Below are 21,751 nucleotides of genomic sequence, written 5' to 3' on the forward strand. Positions count from 1 at the left end.
GGCTGCAGCCCTCCAGGGCCAGATAGCCACTCTGAGCTTGGTGCTAGGTGCAGGACTCCCTCTCCCCAGCAGGGCCTCCGGCTCTCTGTCTGACTCCATCTGGAGAGTGTCTTTAGACACAGATGCCCCTAACTACACTTGATATATGGCCCTTGACACAGCTCCCTGATAACTCTCCCCTCCCTGTGCCTATAGGATAATTAGGTACTGTGTTCCTGTTTATATGAAAGGAGCATGCTGCCTAATGTAAAACTAGCATCCCTAAAAGTACATGATTCCAACCAATTATGAGCACTTATCCTGGAAGCCCCACCTACTCCCCAGGGGCTACATAGCTTTTGTTCTCCCTGACTAAGGTTGAACTGTGTCCTGAAGTGGTTCCCATGGTGTTTTATTTCTGGCAGGCCCCATGGAGGTCAGAACCACAGGGTGAAGAGGAAACAGGAGGAAAGGGAGGAAAAAAAAAAAAAAAAAAAAAAAAAGACGTATGGGGAAAAAGAAATAACTGGTGTGGAAGTAAAACGATTAAAGAGGTCATAGGAAGAGCAACTTATGCCCAGGAAAAACCCTTCTGCCATACGCTGGGGCATTAGGTTGCTGGTGGTAGAGAGCAGGTAGAGACTGAAGCCAGAGAGCAGAGGTCCCTCACAGAAAGGCCTAGGAGCAGAGGTCCCTCACAGCAAGGCCTAGGACCAGCTGTTAGTGTCTCTTTTCCCACAGCTGCAGTTTAGAATCCTGATGCCTCACAACACAGAAAAGGGTGATTTTTTTTTTTACAGGAAAGTAACATTTTATTTTAAAAATAATATTTAAAAGATATTTATTTACTGTACCTTACATGTATGGGTATTTTGCCTGAATGTATGTTGTGCAGCACATGTATCCATGGGCATGTGGAGTCAGCACGAATGAATCAGGTCCCCTGGTACCTATGCTTGTGAGCCACCATGTGCATGCTGGGAATTTAACCCAAGTTCTCTGGGAAAGCAGCCAGTGCTCTTAACTTCTAACCCATCTCTCCAGCCTTAGTCAAAGGATTTTATTTTAAAAATTTTAAAGTATGAATCCTTATTGAAGGACAGAATAAGATTTAAATATAATGTATGAAATTCTTAAAAAATAAAAATGAACAAACAAACAAACAAAAAACCTCATAGGAAAGAGGCTTCTACTAGCCCTGGGATTGATTTAATATTCAGAAAAATAAAGAATAATGTATTACAGCCCACTGTACAACATGGGAACCAAGGAGAGACACTTTTCCACACAGAATGCCATGTCAGCTCATGGAGTAATTAAACAAGAGCAAAAGTTACTAGTTTACAGGAAAACTAGTTGGTAGGGATGAGATAAAGCACAGAATAATGCTTTAATAGGTGACTGTTTTCCACGACAGACTGTTAATAAATCACCAGAGGAATTATTGTAATTTCATATCACATAACAGCAACCACAAGCAGGATTAGGTGATCAGGGTTCATATAGGCAGGTGAGATGGCACAACAGGCAAAGCGCCTGCTGCCAAGTGTGAAGACCAACCCACTGGGTAGGAGGAGAAAACCAACTCCCAAAAGTTGTCCACTGATCTCTACATGCATTCTACACACACACACACACATACACACACACACACACACACACATACACACACACACACACACACACACACACACTGAATAAAAAATGTAAAAAAAAAAACACTAAAATATATATCCTACCACTAGGCTGCACTTGCAGGAGTGTGGAGACCAAGGAGAACAGCACATGTCAGAGCCTGAGTGTGCACCCAGAACACTGGGATCAGCCACACTTAACATGACCCCACACGATGCACCAAGACCAGCAATGGCATGAGAAACAGGGGCAGAGAGAAGCGTTCGTACTGGAAAGTGAGCAAGAACTCCATCTTAGAGAGTGTCATGAAGCAAGCAGGAAGCTGGTGAGCCCTGAGGAGGCTGCAGACTAGAAGGTGGCAAGACCCTGCTTGCTGACTGCCTCACAGGGAAGGTACAGCGGGAAGTGCTCTTGGTTCCTGGAGGTCCCGGGAGGGACTGTTTACTGTGATGGACCATGATGGCTGCACAAAGGAAGAACAAGGGGCAGGAAGGAAAGACAGAGAGCACAACAAGGGCCAACAGCCAGGAGCCGAGGTCAGCAGGGTGGAGGGTCCTCACATGGTTCTTGGGGTTACTCAGTCAGTTTCAAACCTTGATTAATTTTGAAACTGTGTGAAACCCAACTACTGCACCATTTCTACAAATATTTCAGCCACAGACTGCTTTCTTGAGAGAAGAACATGTCACTTCTTCCACTTCATTCTTTCCCGGGTTCAGGAACCAGACCTTGGAAACGGTTCCTCCAGCATCTCATCCAGGGCTAATTCCTGAGATAATCCCATGTATTCTGTCTTCAGAACACACCCAGAAACCACCATTCCCTAGCCTAGGAACCCCCACATCTCAGCCCCCTGCTGACACCTCATCCTCATGGTGCAGCTGTGCACCCTTCCCCAGGACTGCACTGCTCTGTCACCTCTGCTGCCATGGGAAAACTGTGTCACCTACAGTGGCCCACGTGACCTGGGAATCTACATCCAACATGACCAATGCACACACTTCAATCGTGAATGTGGCGGGCTGAGTCCTGTCCTTCCAAAAGCTCATTTGTGATGGACCTCATGTCTGAGATCTTATGGTGCAGCTATAACTGGAGACAGAGTCTTTAAAAAGGTAATTACAGCTAATTGATGTTCTAAGTGTGTCCTAAAGTAACTTGTGTCTATTTAAGAGGTCAGGATCAGGGCACAGACACACTGAGAGGGAGGATGCACCATCCACAGCTCGGTGAGGCTGGCCTCAGCACGCAGACTGTGGATACCTTAATATCTGCCTTCCAGCATCCAGAACTCTAAGAAAGTTAACTTCTGTCAAGTCACTCAGACTGTGGTGTCCCTACCAGGGCACTAGCAACTTTCCTCCCCTCAGACCACTGCGTTTTACCTGTCTCTTTAGTGTTCCAGACACATCAAACATGCTTTGCCTCAGGGCAAATGCACTTTCCCTCTGGCCATCACTCTGTTCAGATGTCCCCATTCAGCCACAGCTCACTTGTCATGTTATTGAGGGTTTGGGGGACACGCGATTTAGAGCAGTGCTCCGCCTTCACCACAGACACCCACCCCTATGCTTCTGTATGTGGTCCTAATGCCTCCTCTTCTTTAATTAAAGTTTCCTTTAATAAACAAGGAATAACTACTTCTCACTCTTCTGCACCAAAAATATACACAATTGACCAGCTATTAAGTAAATAAAAATGTAATGTCCCTTCAGCACTTACCTTTTCAGGACTGAGATGATGACAGTTGCATTTCTCAAGTCTAAGCCAGTGGTGGGATCATCCAAGAACAAAATGGGATGCCCAGCGAGCAGCTCCACTGCGATGCTGGTCCTCTTCCTGAGTTCCTTAGATCTAGGCTAAAGCACCAATGACCATTGTTACCAACAAGAACCACCACAGTCACCATCATTTGGTGAGCTAGAATGTTCCAGTAATAGGACATCTGTATTTCATTATCCCAAGAGCAAAATAGGGCACCTGGGAGCATAAGGAGGTTTTATTTTTACCAAGAGAGTAGAAAGAGGCTCATTAAAAAGTTATACTGCTAAAATTTTTGCAGTCTATTATATTTCATGACTTTCCAGAAGTTGAGAGATACCTTCATGTGTTGTCACTAAAAAACCAAGTAAGCAACTTAGGGCAATGACTGTTGCCCTCCTCATTGCTTACAACACAGCAAAGGAAAGTGCCTAACGGTACATACAAAACCAAGTTATAAACAGAGCCAAAGCAAACAAATTTCCATTGCTCAGGAAAAAGGAAAGTGTGGGCAACTGCAGGTTGTCTGCTATTCTTCCCACCAGGACGAGCATCTCATGAAAGACTGTAGAGAAGCATCAGGGTGTGGCTCCTCAAGGTAGGAGGAGCAGTAGAGGAGACACAGGGCCTGGCAGGCTGCAAGCACAAAGGAGAACAAATACTCCTGCAACCACTCAGGAGACTTGTTCCACTTTACTCAGGAAGGGCAAAGGCTACATAGCCCCTGGGGAGTGGGTGGGGTTTCCAGGATAGGTGCTCATAATCTGTTGGAACCAGGCATTTTAGGGATGCTTGGTTTACATTTGGCAGCACACTCCTATCATATGATCAGGAACACAGCACCTAATTATCCTGTAGGTGCAGGGAGGGGAGAGCTGGCAGGGAGCTGTGTCAAGAGCCATATATCAAATGTGCTTAGGGGCATATATGTCTAAAGACACTCTCCAGGTGGAGTCAGGCAGAGAGCCAGAGGCCCTGCTGGGGAGAGGGAGTCCTGCACCTAACACCAAGCTCAGCATGGCTCTCCAGACTGGGAGCACAGCAGCCCCAAACAGCAGGGTCCTTCCAACATCATGGGAATCAACAGCAGTGTCAACCTATTCCTCCTTGTTCTAAGAAACGACCACTGCAGGAGGAAACCAGGAATATTATATTCTGGGCCCACGGTTATCCACATCACCAAATGTCTGCTCACCAAACTCCTCTATATAATCTCGGTGAGTCAATGTCTTTGTGAGAGGCAGGAAGGTTTTGGGGACCCAGAAGAGGGAAACAACTTGATATTTAAAATCTCTGAGCATTCACTAAATTAAATGCCTGCTCAGGGTCTACTAACAATGTAATAATGAAGGGTATTTGGGGAATGCAAAGGGGTGTGGACCTGACAGAGCTGGGGATGTCAAGGTTTTATTCATTCTGATAGTTAGCATTGGAATGGCTAAGGTGAGCAATGTCCTTTTTTCAAGGATGGTTAATAATGAAGTTGTCGGGGATGAAATAACATATAATAGTCTTTTTCATATGTCAATAAGAAACTGGCCAGCTGTCACACAGTCAGCTGGGAGGCTTCCTGCCCGTCTAAGGCCCTTCCTGGTCACACAGGAGTCTTCGTAGGAGTCATCTGATCCACTTGTTGCTGCTCTTGTTCAAGGCTGTATCCCTAAAACCTAACAAGGGAACTGGGGGTGAATGTTTACAGAAAATAACTAAGCAGGGTGAAAGGGCAAAAGGATAGGTTAGTTTTCTGTGCAGTTGCTACGATAAAATGTTCTGAGGAAAAGTCAACAGGGATGGGGAGGTTTCATCTCAGCACACAGTTCAAAAATATAGTCAGTCGCGGCAGGGAAGTCAAGGCAGGAACCTGGTGCAGCCTCCTCCATCCAGTCAGGAACACAGAGAGCAGGTGTGCCTGCATGTCTGCCATCGAGGCTCAGCCCACTTTCCCCATTCTTATGGTGCCCAGGACCGAAGCCCAAGGAATGGTGCTTCCAGAGCAGGGTGGGTCCTCCGCATCCATTAACCTAACCAAGCCAGTGCTCACCTGCAGCAATGAAGGCCCACACGCCAACCTGACTGTACACCCCTCAGTGACAGTCTCTGCTAGACGCTCCAGGTGCTTCTAGACCGTGTCAAGTTGACAGTTAAAACTAAGCAGCACAGACAGGATGAGATAGAAACACAAAGGAGAGGCTACAGGAAAAAAAAGCACAACACAAGTTAGAAGCAAAGCTGGAGAGACTGAGGACAATGCTGGAAGGAAAATTAATGCAGGGTGAACCACAGAGTGGAAGTCGTCAATCTCGCATCACACGTCAGTTCCAGAAACGCATTTTGAAACAGCATTAGCACAAAGGCCTCTAGGCCAGCGCTTCTCATCCTGTGGTCTTGACCCCTTTGAGGTCACATATCAGATGACCTGCATATCACATATTTATATTACGATTCACAACAGAAGCAAAATTACGGTTAGGAAGTAGCAAAGTTTGAGTCACCACAACATGAGTTGGTGGGATAATAATGCTGAGATATTAAAGGGTCACAGCGTTAGGAAGGATGAGAGCCACAGGTCTGGAGGAAGAGAAGATAAACTGAAGAAAGAAAGAAAGAAAGAAAGAAAGAAAGAAAGAAAGAAAGGAAGGAAGGAAGGAGGAAAGAAAGAAAGTTTCTTGTCAAATTCTCAAATGTGTCATGAGTTTGACACTAAGGGTAGAGGGGTCATGTGAGGGACACTGGGAAACGGCCATGCAGGAGTACTGTCCCCTGATGCATCACACTCCATTCCCAGGCTTAACCTCTGTTAAGATGGCTTCCAGCTTAATTTCTACCTTCATATCAGGTAATCAGTCACTTATTCATTAATGCCTTTGACTCTACATATTATAGGACAGGAAACTGATGGCAGAGGGTCATATTATCCACATGGAGATGTCTCCTCTCCCCCATGCACTTGCTTAAAGATAAGGTTTCTCTGTGTAGCCTTGTCTGTCCTAGACTCACTTTGTAGACCAGGCTGGCCTTGAATTCACAGAGATGTGACTCACTCTGCCTCCCTGAGTGCTGGGGCTACAGGCATGTGCCGCTGCACCCAACTGCTTAGAGTCTTTGAAGAGTTTTCTTCATGTTACCTTCTCATTTGCCACATTCTCCAGATGCAGAAATTTAAGGACCTCATTAACTCGATGTTTCTTTTCATCCCTTGTTACTGTCATTGGAAGACGAAGAGCTGCTGAGAACTCTAGGTTGTCTCTCACGGTCACGGTGTGCATCACCATGTCATTCTGCAGGGTAAGAGGAGCTGTCATTAGATGTCTCATCACTAAGACCATCAGTCTAATGTGTAACCTAGTCCACACATACAACGTATCCAGGGCATCGCTCTACTTAGAAAGAAGCCTTCAGTTTTACCAATTCCAATACAGAGCCCAATACAATTATTTTGTTCCCCTTCCATTTGCCTCCCAGGCAGAGCACAGGGGTTGAGGTGACTGCTGCCTGCAACTATTTGCAGAAGACACTTCTAAGCAGGGGAAAGAGCTGAAGAACGGGCCATGTGGACAAATGAGTCCGTTGTAGATTAAATCACAGCTGCAATTACTAATACTGCGCCACAGGCGTCATAGTCAGGTTAAGGAGCCGTTATGAAAAGTTAGCATGGAGAAATTTGGTCCCATAAGTGTGTCATATAACTAACACAGTCTATAAGCGGAGCGCCTGCCCATTTGCACAGAGGACATATACAATTACAAGCCCACCAGCACTTACCTTTGGTACATAACTGGAAGTGCATCTGAAGTTAGCAGGCCGAGGACTCCCATTTATCAGAATATCTCCTGATAGTCCGCGCGGATCTGTCCTCGCAGCCAAGATGTTTAGTAACCTGCAGGAAGTTACATGCACCATGCAGCTTAGTTTCTCCCTCAGTAAAAGCTATCTCATCCTTCAGCTACTCAGAGCAAAAGTTCTGCATATTAAGTAAGACAAAAATAAGTAGAGAACAAGCCAACAGTTTAACTAATATCTCACACACACATACACACACTTATGCACAGACATGCACACTCACAAACTCTCTCACACATACACACACACTCATGCACAGACACCAACAGTCACATACACACATTCATACACAGACACACTCTCTCACACACAAACACACACTCACATACATTCACACTCATACACAGACACATGCACACAAAAACACATACAGACACTCATGCATAGACATTCACATATACATTAACACTCACATGCACACTCTCTCTCACACACACATACACTAGCACATACAATCACACATAAACACACACTCATGCAAAAATACTCACACTCACATTCACATACATATTCACACACATTCACAGATACACATATTCATACACAGACACACTTTCACACAAACACTCACACACACTCACACATACCTACACTCATACAATACTCATACACAGACAAACTCACATACACATTCACACATACACACACTCATACAGAGACACACTCCCACACACACACTCACACACACTCACACATACACGCACTCATACACACCGACACACAGACACAGCCACACACATTCACACACAGACACACTCTCATACAAACACACACACACTCACACACACACTCATACACACACAGACACACACACTCACACACACTCACACACAGACACACACAGACACACTCTCATACAAACACACACACACTCACACACACACTCATACACACACACAGACACACACACTCACACACAGACACACACACACTCACACAACATACACACACACACACACACACACACACACAGCCCAGAATCATGAGCACAAGGCATGACCCACAGGGCCCCCTCCCTGCTGTCTGACCTTGAAGACTGACCCAGGTCATGTGCTGCTGTGTCGTGAGAACAAGGCCCTAAGGCAACTTCTGCTCCAGTGAGAACAAGGCCTAAGGCAACTTCTGCTCCATCGTCCTAATGGTAACACCATCTCCCACCCCAGGAAGTGTTAACATGAGCCGACACCTCGTGCCAGTCACTTCATCATCTCCTATCAGCAAAGTGGACCTAGTCAGACTTTCTGTTCTTTGTGCAAAATTAGAATGTGCCTGCCCTGCACGTTACCCACAGCACGTAGGGCCTGACTAGATAGACAGAGCAACACTTAATCATTCATGTAGAAGTGGCTGTTTTAAAGCACAGAAGCTGAAGACAAAGGGCCTGCACGTGCTTTCTTTATACTCACAGAGATCTGTCCCGATCTTGAGGCCCCATGATGGCGTTGAGGCCAGGTTTCATGATGCCACTGTAAACATAAAATCATACTGGTTTATGTTATCAATTTAAGGAAGTCATATTAGCTCAGGGTCTACACTGAATACACTCATTGAAGCTGAATGAAATTGTAGACAGAATTAAGTCAAACTCTTAGGGAAAACCATATATATTAATACAGGTCTATTATTTACAAAAGATGTCGACTGTTAGTAGGGACTCAACAGAAAAATGCCTCAGATATCACAAAACTCCCTTTTGCTTATTATTTAAGCCACTTGTCATTTTGAAAAGTGATGCATCTAAGCTCAGTGTTCCTTGAAGAAAGTAGCAGGTACTCGTGACGACCCGTCTGCGCACACAGCCGTTATGTGTCAAGTCTATAACAGGTTCTCGCTGATGCCTGTGCTCAGTGTCATCAAAGGCCCTGCTTGCTGCCTGCTGGACCTCTACACAATAAGCCAATGAGCCATAGGGTATCAATCCTATGTGATGTTGCTGTCCAAACAGACTCCAACCGAAGCCAATACTTCTGAGGTAGAAATGCAGTGACTAGAAACCAGCACTCCAGAGGACAGGAAAGCTTTGCCAGGATTCACACTCAAGGAAAACACTTGACTCAAACTAGAAAACCAAAACACACAACCCTGGAAAAAGACGGTTTCCTTCCCTGATAAATAGATCAGATTATGCTCAGTTTAGAATTGGGAGACATCCCTCAAGGAGAGGACTTTCGTTATGGATGTGTACACAATAAACACAAATCATGCCTCAGAAAACTGACTGAAGGATCGAGTAGTCCCTCAAGGAGAGGACTTTCTTTATGGATGTGTACACAATAAACACAAATCATGCCTCAGAAAACTGACTGAAGGATCGAGTAGTCCCTACTCAGATTGGAAAACATATATTCTTACAGAAAATGCAGTTTCCTTCACATGACTCATTTCATGTTCAGAGGATGTGTCAACCCTTTGCCCTACCCATCCCCTTCTTATGAAGAAAATGGTGGAAGTTCTAGGCAGAGGAGCAGAGATGACCAGTGCCCAGAACAGCGGCCATGCTTGGGCCTGGGAGAAAGAGTCGTGGCACGTGTGCTCTGTCCTTAGAAGTTGTTTGGAAGCTGCTTTCTCGCCTTTTTGGAGCAATGTGTGAAGTACTGATTTTCCCTATTTGCAGCTCATAATGAACTTTCTGCAAATATCTCAATCAGGACCTGGACTTTCTGCTATGGGAAATTTCCTCCTTGCGTCCATCTCCTCACGTGTGATAGATCCAGCCAGCCTGTTATAAACTCTCAGTTAAGTTTCAGAAGGACATGTGTGTATAGAAATGTATACAATTATTTTATATTTTCAAATTTCTAAAATTTACAATTTCAATATTCCATGATCATTTCTTGATTTTGACAGTATGTTTTTGATATTCCTTTTTTCATCCCTGATTTTATTGAATAAAAATGTCTTGGTACTATGTCTAAGTGTCCGTCAAGTTTGCTTGTATTTCCGAAGAACCAACTTCTGTGTCATTAATCCATTCTGTTGTTCCTTCAGTCTCCATCCCACTAATTTTCCTGTGGTTGTGAATCTTCCTGTAAGCATAACAAGGTGAGGCTGGTTCAACGGGTGAAGCACCTGCTGTGCAAGGTGAGCACTGAGGTAAATCCCCAGAGCTAACAGGATGGGGTGCAGCACAGGCATCACCAGTGCCAGTGCTCTACGGAGAGATGGAGGACAGAGGCAGCAGGATTCCCAGGAGCTACGTGTATCTATATATGGATATGTGTGTGTCCGTAGGGGTGCGTGTGCGTGTGCGTGTGCGTGTGCGTGTGTGTGTGTGTGTGTGTGTGTCCGTAGGGGTGCGTGTGCGTGTGTGTGTGTGTGTGTGTGTGTGTGTCCGTAGGGGTGCGTGTGCGTGTGCGTGTGTGTGTGTGTGTGTGTGTGTCCGTAGGGGTGCGTGTGTGTGTGTGTGTGTGTGTGTGTATAAGAATGTGTGTGTGTGTGTGCGTGTGTGTGTGTGTATAAGAGTGTGTGTGTGTGTGTATAAGAATGTGTGTGTGTGTGTGCATGTGTGTGTGTGTGTGTATAAGAGTGTGTGTGTGTGTGTGTGCGTGTGTGTGTGTGTATAAGAGTGTGTGTGTGTGTATAAGAATGTGTGTGTGTGTGCGTGTGTGTGTGTGTGTATAAGAGTGTGTGTGTGTGTGTATAAGAATGTGTGCGTGTGCGTGTGTGTGTGTGTGTGTATAAGAGTGTGTGTGTGTGTGTGTGTATAAGAATGTGTGTGTGTGTGTGTGTGTAAGAGTGTGTGCATGTGTGTGTATAAGTATCAGGCTGCTAGCCTGATAACGAGGCAGTGGGCAATAAGAGAGTCCGTCTCCAATAGTGTAAGGGTGAGGACCAATGCTCAAGGTTGCCCTCGGAGAACCTTGTGCCACGTGTGTCATAGCATCCACACATCTGCTGATGTGCATGCACAGACACACATGCACACACAGTTACACACACATACACACACATGCACTTCTACAGACACACATATACACATATAAACACATAGTTACACACACACACATAGATATAAACACAGAGCTTATTGAACACAGTGGTCTCTTTATTCCATGTACTTACTTGATGTTTGATAGTCTTTCTGTCACACGTCTATTTTTCCAGAGTAGAAAGCCACTCTGCTCTGTTTCCCGATAGCTGATGTTATGAAAACTTAACACAGCCTCTTCCGTCAATGTCCACATGTCACTGGTGCTCATGCCAGCGACGTTACTTCCTCTCATTGGGATTACAACAGAGTCATCACTGGAAGACATCTCGAGAGGTTCTTCCTTCCTGTAAAAGGAAAAGCAATAGTGAGTTGATGGTCTAGACAAACAAAATTATAACACATAGCGGCACATATACGGATCATTTTGATCTGTGCTGTCATCGGTAGATTCCTTCCTGATGAACAGTACATGCTGCTGTGATGACCTGATGACCAAAGGAGGGGCAGACATGGCCGAGTGCATAGACTCCCCTTAGACACCACATTCCTGAGAAACAAATGGGACCATCGGGTCGAGTGTAAACGTTATTTGTAATTCATAAAGAAAGGCAGGGACACATGAGGGGCAGATTTGTCTTACGTCTAAAGCATATTATGCCACAATGTAAGTTCAGAGGCAGAACACATGACCACCATTACCACATATCCTCTGTGTGTGTGTGTGTGTGTGTGTGTGTGTGTGTGTGTGCATGCATGCACACGCGCATGTATGTGCAGAAGTGCAGACTTGTGGAAGGCAAAAATCACAAAGCAATACACATCCAGAGAGCTATTCTGTAACAGGGCAGCCAAAATGCACAGTTGTTTCAAGGCACAGTGTCAGTTCAAGGCACAGAGGTGGTTCAAGGTGCAGCCTGCTTCAAAGCATGGAGCTGACACCAGGCATAAGGGCTGGAAACTAATGGCAGCTTAAACTGTTTTAATGTTTTAAAAATCCTTCTCTTGTGGTTTCAAATTAAACTTAGTTTATTCACTTTATATCACAATCGCAGCCCCTCTCTACTCCTACCAGCCCCCCTCCCACACTCTCCCCGCTTCTTCCCTTTCCCCTTCCCCCCTCCCCTTTGTCTCAGAAAATGAAAGCCCTCTGGCCCCTGTACCAACCCATCTTGGCACATCAAGTCTCATCAGGACTAAGCACATTCTCATCCACTGAGGCCAGACAAGGCAGTCCAACTAGGGGAAAGTTATCCAAAATCGGGACACAGTGTCCATGTCAGTGGCAGACCCTGCTCCACTTGCTAGGGGACCAACATGACGAACAAGCTGCTCATGTGTGTTGGGGACCATAAGTCTAGTCCATGTGCACTCTTTGACTGGTGCTTCTGTCTCGGTGAGCCCCTATGTGCCCAAGTTAGCTGACCGTGTTGGTCTTCTTGTGCAGCTCTTGTCCCCTCCAGGTCTTTCTGTGCTTTTCTCCACTCTTTCACAAAACTCCCGGAGCTCCATCTAATGTTTGGCTGTGGGGCTCAACATTAGTTTGTATCTGCTGCTGGGTGGGGCCTCTGAGATTCCATCTTAAACCCCTCAGAATGGCTAATATCAAAAACTCAAGTGACAGCACACACTGGCAAGGATGTGAAGAAAGGGGGACACTCTACCATTGCTGGTGGGAGTGCAAACTTGTGCAACCACTTTGGAAATCAATCTGGTGCTTTCTCACAAAACTGGGAATAGTTCTACCTCAAGACCCAGCTTTGCCACTCCCAGATATATAGTCAAATGATGCTCTACCGGACCACAAGGACACTTGCTCAACTATGTTCATAGCAGCTCTATTGGTAACAATCAGAAACTGAAAACAGCCCAGATGCCCCTCAACTGAAGAATATATAAAGAAAATGTGGTACATTTACACAGTGGAATACTATTTAGCTCTTAAAAACAAAGAAATTCTGAAATTTATAGGAAAATGGATGGAACTGGAAAATATTATCCTGAGTGAGGTAACCCAGACGCAGAGAGACACACATGGTATGAACATTGTACTCACCTACAAATGAGTATCAGCCCTATAGTACAGGATAAACATGACACAATCCACAGACGCAAAGAAGCTAAGTAACAAGGAGAGCCCAAGGGAGGATGATGGAATCCCACTCAGAAGGGGAAATAGAATAGACATCAGAAGTGGATGAAAAGAGGGAACTGGGTGGGAGAGAGTGTGGAGGGGAACCAGAGTGGAGATCAGATATGGGGAAAGCAAGGGTGGGAGGCCAGAGCGCTGAGAGAGAGAGAAGGGAGGCCAAGTAGGGGTGCATCTCTGGGACAAGCTGAAGACCTGGGAGAGGGTAGGCTCCTGGCAGGATGTGAAGATGACTCTAGCAGAGACTCCTAGCAGCAGGGAACATGGAGACTGAAGTGGCCACTTTCTAGCCAGGTAGGACTTACTAGAGGAGGGAGGAGGAAACCAACCCACCCACAAACCTTTGTCCTAAAATTTACCCAGCCTACAAGATGTGCAGGGATAAAGATGGAACAGAGATGGAGAGAATGGCCAACCAATGACTGCCCGACCTGAGACCCACACATGAGAGAGAGCCAACCAATGACTGCCCGACCTGAGACCCACACATGAGAGAGAGAGAGCCAACCAATGACTGCCCCACCTGAGACCCACACATGAGAGAGAGCCAACCAATGACTGCCCGACCTGAGACCCACACATGAGAGAGAGCCAACCAATGACTGCCCGACCTGAGACCCACACATGAGAGAGAGCCAACCAATGACTGCCCCACCTGAGACCCACACATGAGAGAGAGAGCCAACCAATGACTGGCCCGACCTGAGACCCACACATGAGAGAGAGAGCCAACCAATGACTGCCCCACCTGAGACCCACACATGAGAGAGAGCCAACCAATGACTGCCCGACCTGAGACCCACACATGAGAGAGAGCCAACCAATGACTGCCCCACCTGAGACCCACACATGAGAGAGAGAGCCAACCAATGACTGCCCGACCTGAGACCCACACATGAGAGAGAGAGAGCCAGCCAATGACTGCCCGACCTGAGACCCACACATGAGAGAGAGCCAACCAATGACTGCCCCACCTGAGACCCACACATGAGAGAGAGAGCCAACCAATGACTGCCCCACCTGAGACCCACACATGAGAGAGAGAGCCAACCAATGACTGCCCGACCTGAGACCCACACATGAGAGAGAGAGAGCCAACCAATGACTGCCCCACCTGAGACCCACACATGAGAGAGAGAGAGAGCCAACCAATGACTGCCCCACCTGAGACCCACACATGAGAGAGAGAGAGCCAGCCAATGACTGCCCCACCTGAGACCCACACATGAGAGAGAGAGAGCCAACCAATGACTGGCCTGACCTGAGACCCACACATGAGAGAGAGCCAACCAATGACTGCCCCACCTGAGACCCACACATGAGAGAGAGAGAGCCAACCCGTGACACCCTGGCCAACAACTCTAAAGAGGCTTCTCATATCTGGTACTTGTTTTGTTTTTTGTTTGATGGTCTTTGGCTCCTGGAAGGATCTCCATCAGCCTAGACAAGAAGGGTTCATTAAAACTCTATATGTGTATTTATATACTAAATTATGTGCATTATCAATTCTATTATTTTAGGTAAATAGTTAATAGTATGTTTCTGATGGCTTTGCCATCCATCCATGTTGTTATTTTCCTACTTTCTCTCCTTCTCTGGTGTTTGCCTCCCTCCCCCTTTCCTGAGGCACACCCCTTTCCCCTTTTCGACCAGTTGTATCCAAGAGAAGCTGTGGGAAAGCATCTCCAGGTTTAAATAAGCAGAGTAAGTGATGGACTATGCGTGCGTACCTCTGAATACACCCATAGCCACAGACTTGTGCACTGTGAGTTGGTGAGGCACATAGTGATAGTTACAGCATAGTAAAGCTGTTCCTGATGAAAACAAGTGTGAAGCCACAGTCATGTAGACTCAATTTTTGGTTCCCATCTTAAAGTGATGTGGGCAAAATGTTTCTTGGAGAAGAAAATTTAGTTTTCTATGTGCCAATGTAGTCCGTGTGTGTGTGTGTGTGTGTGTGTGTGTGTGTGTGTGTGTGTGTGTCTGTGTCTGTGTCACACAAAGTAGGCTTTCCAGCTCTTTAACTTTTGTAATCCATATTATTCCTAATTATTTTCCTCAAGCAGATGATTCTAAGATTTCCTACTTCAAACAGATCTCAAATACAACTAACCTTAAATCAAAAATAGTGAACAAAATATCTGGGGTGGCAGTAAAACTCCCTTAATCTAGTCACTACACATTGTTCAAATGCACTGAAATGTCACATGGTACCCCAAAATACATACAATGTGGCTATAAGGTAAGTATTTATCAAATCCTTAAAGAACATGCAAACCACATGAGCCCATATAAAATCTTGGTGTGTCTTTAAGTAAGACCTGTTCATAAAAGGTCTCTGTGCCACAATGGGCAGCCACAGTTTACTTTAGCACAGGCCATGCTGCCAGCATTATGGGATGGTTGGAAGCATAGTCTTTCTTTGAGTCCCTTCTACATCCCAAATTAACAGAGGCTCTTAAGCAAAGGCCAGGAGAAGCTTCCTGAGAAGGGGGTACGTTGTTTCCCCTCTTGTTCCTGAATGGGGGACTGGTTGGCCCCTTCTTGTTCCTGAGTGGGGGGACTGGTTGGCCCCTTCTTGTTCTGCTTGGAAGAAGCAGGTTAAGGAGCTGGAGATACGACTCAGCTGGCACAGTCATATCGCTGGAAATGGTGAGAGTCATGACGCCAGCGCAGCTGCTTGCCACGGTCCAGCAGAGCTCAGCAAAGTTGAGCGGATTGCCACCCTCACTGTCCTTCCATCTCAAACTTTTGCGTTTTGGTCTCTGCGTGTTGCATTCTTGGGGGACTTTCAGCATTATGCTTCATTCTATGTCTTTTCCTGATTAAAAAACACTGTGTCTGGGTCTATTTAGGAAAACCCTAAAATTAGCTTCATCTGGCCACTGTTTGGAAGTCCTCCCTGTGCCCTGGAGACCGTCCAGCACAGATAAGCACACTGCTAGAAGAGGCCACTGCTCCAGGGGTCTCAGGTGTCTGCCCCTGAGCTGACTCAGCATAAGTGGTGCAGGGTAAACAGAGACAACTGGCACTCTGCCTGCTCCGGGGAATAGGTTAGAGGTTCAAGGCCTCTTTTTACTATAGATTCATTTCATTGGCGTTATAAGGTCAAAATAATAAAATCTGTTCTGTTTGTATTTTCTAATTATAACTCAACTTTGTAACTCAGGATATATAATGAGACTCAAACACACACTCAGTACCACTTGAACAGTTATTAGTCTGTCTTTGCTCTGTGAGACTTGTATAAGTGAAGAAGCACCTGTTGCTCGGCACTCAGAGCTGCTAAACTCCCTTGACCATCGCCTGACTCACCCCTTCACCCTCCACTGTCTCAGCAATGACCCTCTGACTCTCTGTGCTGGAGAAGACCCCCTCCCCAAGAGGCCCCCAGGGACTGTACCGTATCCTCTGTGTCTCCAGTTCCAGAGGATCCCGTGCCCTCTCTGCCCTCCATGGGCACTAGGCATGCAAGCAGTGTACCTACATACATGCAAAGGAAACACCCCCACACATAAAATAAAAAGGAATCAATTGCTTTAAAACGTGAAGTCATTCAGCTCTGAGGGTCCCTGGGTCCAGCAGCGTCCACTCTGAATTCCCCCACTCCCCATGTCAACTGCTTTCTCACGGCAACTTTGCAGTCTAGCTTGCATCTTATTTTCCATTTATCATATTTCTCCTTCTTTCAACTGTGTGGCGGTGAGTGCAGACATAGGATCTGCTTGTGTGTGCCCCTTAACACGCTTTGGTGCAAGAGAATGCACTGGGCTGGAGAGCCGCATTTTGACACCATAAGGGGATCTCAAGTGTGAACGCCCAGACATGGACACAAGCTCTAGATACGAATGTGTTACTGTGAATCTTTCTGTGTGTCTAAAACTAGAGCAAGCCATTACATTTCTAGTATTGAACAAGAAAATAACGGAAGACAGCAGCCTAGATACACAATCCACTAAAAGGTTGACAGCCTAGTTATTTTGGTCTTTATTTTTTCTGTCTGTTCAGATGTTTTCTGCACTATCAAGTAAGAGTTGTAAGGGGTTGGTGAATATCTGTAGAACAAACTAGAGATTGCCAGACAAATTTCATATCACGAGATAAAGAAAATAATAAATTGTTTGGTTCCCTTAAGTAGTAGTGTTAACAAATTTCTTCTGCACTCACTGTAGTTCCTGCTTGATAAAACTATTACCTGTCCAACATCAACTGTTTGCTTTCACACCTTGGAGATCAGAGGTTGTTTGTACATCCTAGACCTTCCCCAAACACAGGACCCTCTACGGACTGCACCACTTAACCAATTAGTTTGCATTTCACGCTTGCAATGAAGCAGCTGAGGAGGATTTCCTAGTCCCCTCCAGCCCTCCTCTGCTCCCTCTGGCCCACACTCACCTGGTTCGATGAGGAAGGAGCCCAGGACTAGAGTTGCTGCTCCAGCCTCCTTATGGTTCCTGGGGCTCTTTCTGCCTCGCTCTCTCCTGGAGCCTCTACAGCTCTTGCCAGGTCCGCGCCAAGGTCAGGGGCAGTGACCTGGGCACCCAAAGAGTGGAAGGAGTGAGTATAGAGTGGGGTGGGGACACGCAAAGGAGCCTTGGGGCAGGGATGCACTGTGAGGCAAGGCGGGCACCTTTGGGCTGGGGGAGCTTCCAGAGAGTGCCCTAGGTCAGGCCCACATCAGTGTTGAACTCTGAGAATCCAGCCTCCAGGGATAAGCAAAAATGAAAGTAACGGTTTTTGTGGGTTTGGTTTTTTTTAAACAGATGGGGAAAATAAACAGGAGGTGGAGACATGCTTAACACAGAAAAGGACAAACTCGGCAGTGGGTGTATTTTGTTAAGCGCCCGGTTTGTTAATATAATTTAATTTATAGCTTTGTTTTTATAACTGAAGAGACCAATCTAGAAATAATCCATTGTTTATTATTGTAATCCCTATAACTGAGAGGCTGAGACAGGTTTTGGTTGCCAGGGGCTAAATCCCAGACTCTATCTCCAAAAGAGCAAGTGTGTGCAGCACAGGGCGCATCTTAACCTGAACTTAAAAGTTGGAGAGGAAGTCTCACTACTCCAATAGTTGTTAACACTTTCTGGTTTGGGAGGAAGACAGAGCCATTCACTGGAAGCTCAATTTTCTTAACAAGTATATTTTATTATGAACTTATTAAACAAGCCTCCCTCCCTGACAACCCGACTAACCCAAACAATAGGAAAAGGAGATTAAAGAAGACAGTAATGAAACCTTGAGGAGATCAGTTCTGAGGAACGTTTCTCCTTGTGTAGTCAGCAGGACCTTAGCAACCCAGCAATCCCACCAAAGCTGCTGCTGGAACTTGCAGCCTCAGCTGGAGTCCAAAGCCTTGAAGCTTTCCCTGGAGCAGTTCTCTCTGGAGAGTCTCTTGAAGTGTTGATGAACAGCCAAAACAATCCCAAGTCTTCTATCCAGCCTCCTGTTTTGGGCTCCTGTATATGTGTGTGTGTGTGTGTGTGTGTGTGTGTGTGTGTGTGTGTGTGTGTGTGTACTCTCAGAGTCTCTACCAGATGTTTTCAGCTGGCAATATCCATGCTCCCCTATGAAGTGGTTCGACTTCCAAGGGGATAAACATCCTTCTTTCTCACTAGTCTGTTCCTCATCCCACAATTGGGATCAACACAAAAGCATGATTATCTCTCCTCCAATTCATTGAATCCTTTCACTTTCTCAGGGTAACTGTTAAACAGAAATTTGTCAAGAGAAGTCCTCAGTTGTGACAGGGAAGTACTAAAGATCCATCCACGTGTTTGTAAGTAAAAGCTACGATATTTCTTCAGAAGTATTACCATCATTAATATTTTATGCATGTGTTGCACGTGTGACGTAGGTGTGTGCATGTGGTGTAGCATGCCTGTGGGCGTCAGAGAACAACTCTGTTGAGGTGGTCTTCCCTTCCCACCTGTACATATGTTCGGATCAAAGCAGGCTCCTGCAGCACGCGCCTTGACTCACTGAGTCATCTCAACACCTCTGTTGTTTCAGCAGATGGTCTTCTAGGACCTGGGACATATTGCTCTGGGCTCTTCTGGTTTTCATCACTTTCAAACTTTCCATCAAGAAATCAGTCCTTATTCTGATGGAATTTTCTTCGTGTGTGACTTGTGTTTATTATCTCACAGCTTTCGATACACGCCCTTTGTTATGCACACCTAGTGTTTTCACTGTGATAGGCCAGGGGGAGTTTCTTTCTGGTCTTGTCTATTTGGTGTTCTGTGTGCTTCCTGTGTCTGCGTGGGTGGGTGTCTTTCCTGAGTTTGGGAACGTTTTCTTCTATGATGGTCTGGTCTATGCCACTGACCTGGGGTTGCATGTGCCTGTACCTGGGAGTTTTGGTCTCTTCGGTGCCCTACATTTGCTCCGTGTTCTTTTCCTGTGTGTTTTCCCATAGTCCTTGAATACTTTGTCACAATCCTCCACTTTAACTTTGTAGGGTTTTCCTCTGAGTTCTAGTTGTACATTGGACTTTTCAGTTTTGTCTCCATCTCAGCTCGAGTCCTCGTCAGTGTTTCTGTGTCCTCACTGGGCCCTGTTCTCAAGCCCTGGACTGCCGTCTCCATCCCCTTCAGCCTGTGTGTGTGTTTGCTTGGGCATCACGCAGCCGCTTGTACTCAGTCTCCTTCACTTCATTTCTTTGTATCTTCTTTAAACTCCTCGAATTCTTTGACATAATTAAAGAAATTCTTTTGGAGCCAGGAAAAGGCTCACCTGTTCAAAGTATATGCTGCTCTTCCAGATGTCCTGAGTTCAATTCCCAGAACCACAATGTGGCTCACAACCATCTGTAATGAGATCTGATTCCCTCTTCTGGCGAGCAGAGAAGGCACCCATACACATAAAACACACACACAAACAAATCTTTTTAACTTTTAAAAATAAGTTCTGTAAAAAATAATTCCCTAAAAGAGTAACTATCTATAGTTAGTGTGTTACATTCTATGGGTTCTCCAGAAAATGGTGGCTTTCCTTTTTCTTGCACAAATAACAATATTTATATTTACAAAGTTAGAGAACATCAGAACGGGTTTAACTGAAGTCCCTGTGATAAATTCCTGAGGTTCCCAAAGCTCTGACTGCAGAATTAAGATCTCTGAGGTGAACATTTATGAGGTCATTTGATGGTTTAAATTTACACCCTGTGTTTCCTACTCAAATAATAAAATTACCACCCAACCTTTCTTATCTTCTACAGCGTTGCAAATTGAAGACGTCTCTCCACAGTGAGACGTCCTACTAGTGTGGGACAGAGGCCAAGAGACTGATGCTACCCTCGTTTTAGGAATAATTTGGAAATGGTGTGTCCTTAGAGTTGACTTGCAGATTTAGCTCATAATAGAAGAAATTCATTCTACTAAGGTGTCCACTGGAGGCGTCCTCACTGAAACTTTGTCCCCATCAGCACTTCCTGTTCAGACCTTCCTCCTTTAGCGAAACACTCTTACAAACGCTTGTCATTCCCTGTCAGGCCTGTCTCACAGTGTGTTTTCACTCCCTTTGTTTAAAGGTTCATACTCTCGTTTTTCTTTTTATGTATCTGGGTGTTTTGCCTACGGGCGTTTAAGTGCACCAAGTGTGTGCAGCACTCACTGAACCCAGAAGAGAGTGTCAGATCCCTGGAACTTGAGTTAAAGAAAATCGCGATCCAACATATGGGTGCTGGGAATCAAAGCCAGGTTCTGAGCAGGACCATCCAGTGCTCTTACCACTGATGCATTTCCACAGCAATCTGATACAGGCAGTTAGAAAATTATAATGAAATTCCATCCATCTTCATAGGCTCACAGTAAGCTGAAGCGGAAAATGTTCCTAACCTGCTAAACATCTTACTCACTCTTTCCCCTTTTTATTAATTATTCTTTTCACATGCTGGGAGTGGTGGTACACACTTTTAATCCCAGCACTGTGGAGGCAGATTCTTTCTCTGTGGCCTTAAAGGTAAATTATTTGCTATAAATTTCATGATTATACATACCACCTCCTATGACAAAAGCTTTCCAGGAATAAGAACTATTTTACTGTCTTTCACATTTTGTTAAACGTGCACCCTTTTGATAGAAACAGACCCATAATAATACAGACAGCCCTGTAGATTTAACAACAACAACACCCTGAAAAGCAAAATAGTAGTGATGATGGAGAGGTCTGGAATTCAGGGACTCCCTTGATAATTAAGCTAGAATATGAGGGAGACAAGATGACAAGTCATTAGAAGACATAAGTAATAACCTAAACACAACTGAGGGGTGGGCGTGTATTAGGCATGGTTAGTTGGATTTAATGCTTCCTTTAAAGTGGTAGATCATACTACTGAAAATTTAATAGTTAGTGCATTGAGTTATTAACTGTAGTCTTAGTCCTTATCAGGGGAACATATTTTGCTTTTTCCAAAAAGATGTTAAGGCATAAACAGATGCAAAGTCATGGATAGA

The 21,751-nt window shown here is 45.4% G+C and overlaps 1 protein-coding gene across 1 annotated transcript in view; it reads right to left on the minus strand.

Annotated features, from left to right (window-relative positions):
- The window catches only part of LOC127210854 (ATP-binding cassette sub-family G member 3-like), a 35,011-nt gene extending 23,540 nt beyond the window's left edge, over positions 1 to 11,471 (minus strand). Inside the window, exons 1-5 of the mRNA XM_051170616.1 lie at positions 11,278 to 11,471; positions 8,622 to 8,681; positions 7,138 to 7,252; positions 6,501 to 6,653; positions 3,337 to 3,473 (exon numbers count right to left, since the gene is read on the minus strand). Coding sequence (XP_051026573.1) covers positions 3,337 to 3,473; positions 6,501 to 6,653; positions 7,138 to 7,252; positions 8,622 to 8,681; positions 11,278 to 11,471 — 659 coding nt within the window. The remainder of the gene's footprint in view (positions 1 to 3,336; positions 3,474 to 6,500; positions 6,654 to 7,137; positions 7,253 to 8,621; positions 8,682 to 11,277) is intronic.
- Between the last annotated feature and the right edge of the window lie 10,280 nt (positions 11,472 to 21,751).

This window comes from Acomys russatus, chromosome 28 (genome assembly GCF_903995435.1).
Source record: "Acomys russatus chromosome 28, mAcoRus1.1, whole genome shotgun sequence".
Taxonomy (NCBI): domain Eukaryota; kingdom Metazoa; phylum Chordata; class Mammalia; order Rodentia; family Muridae; genus Acomys; species Acomys russatus.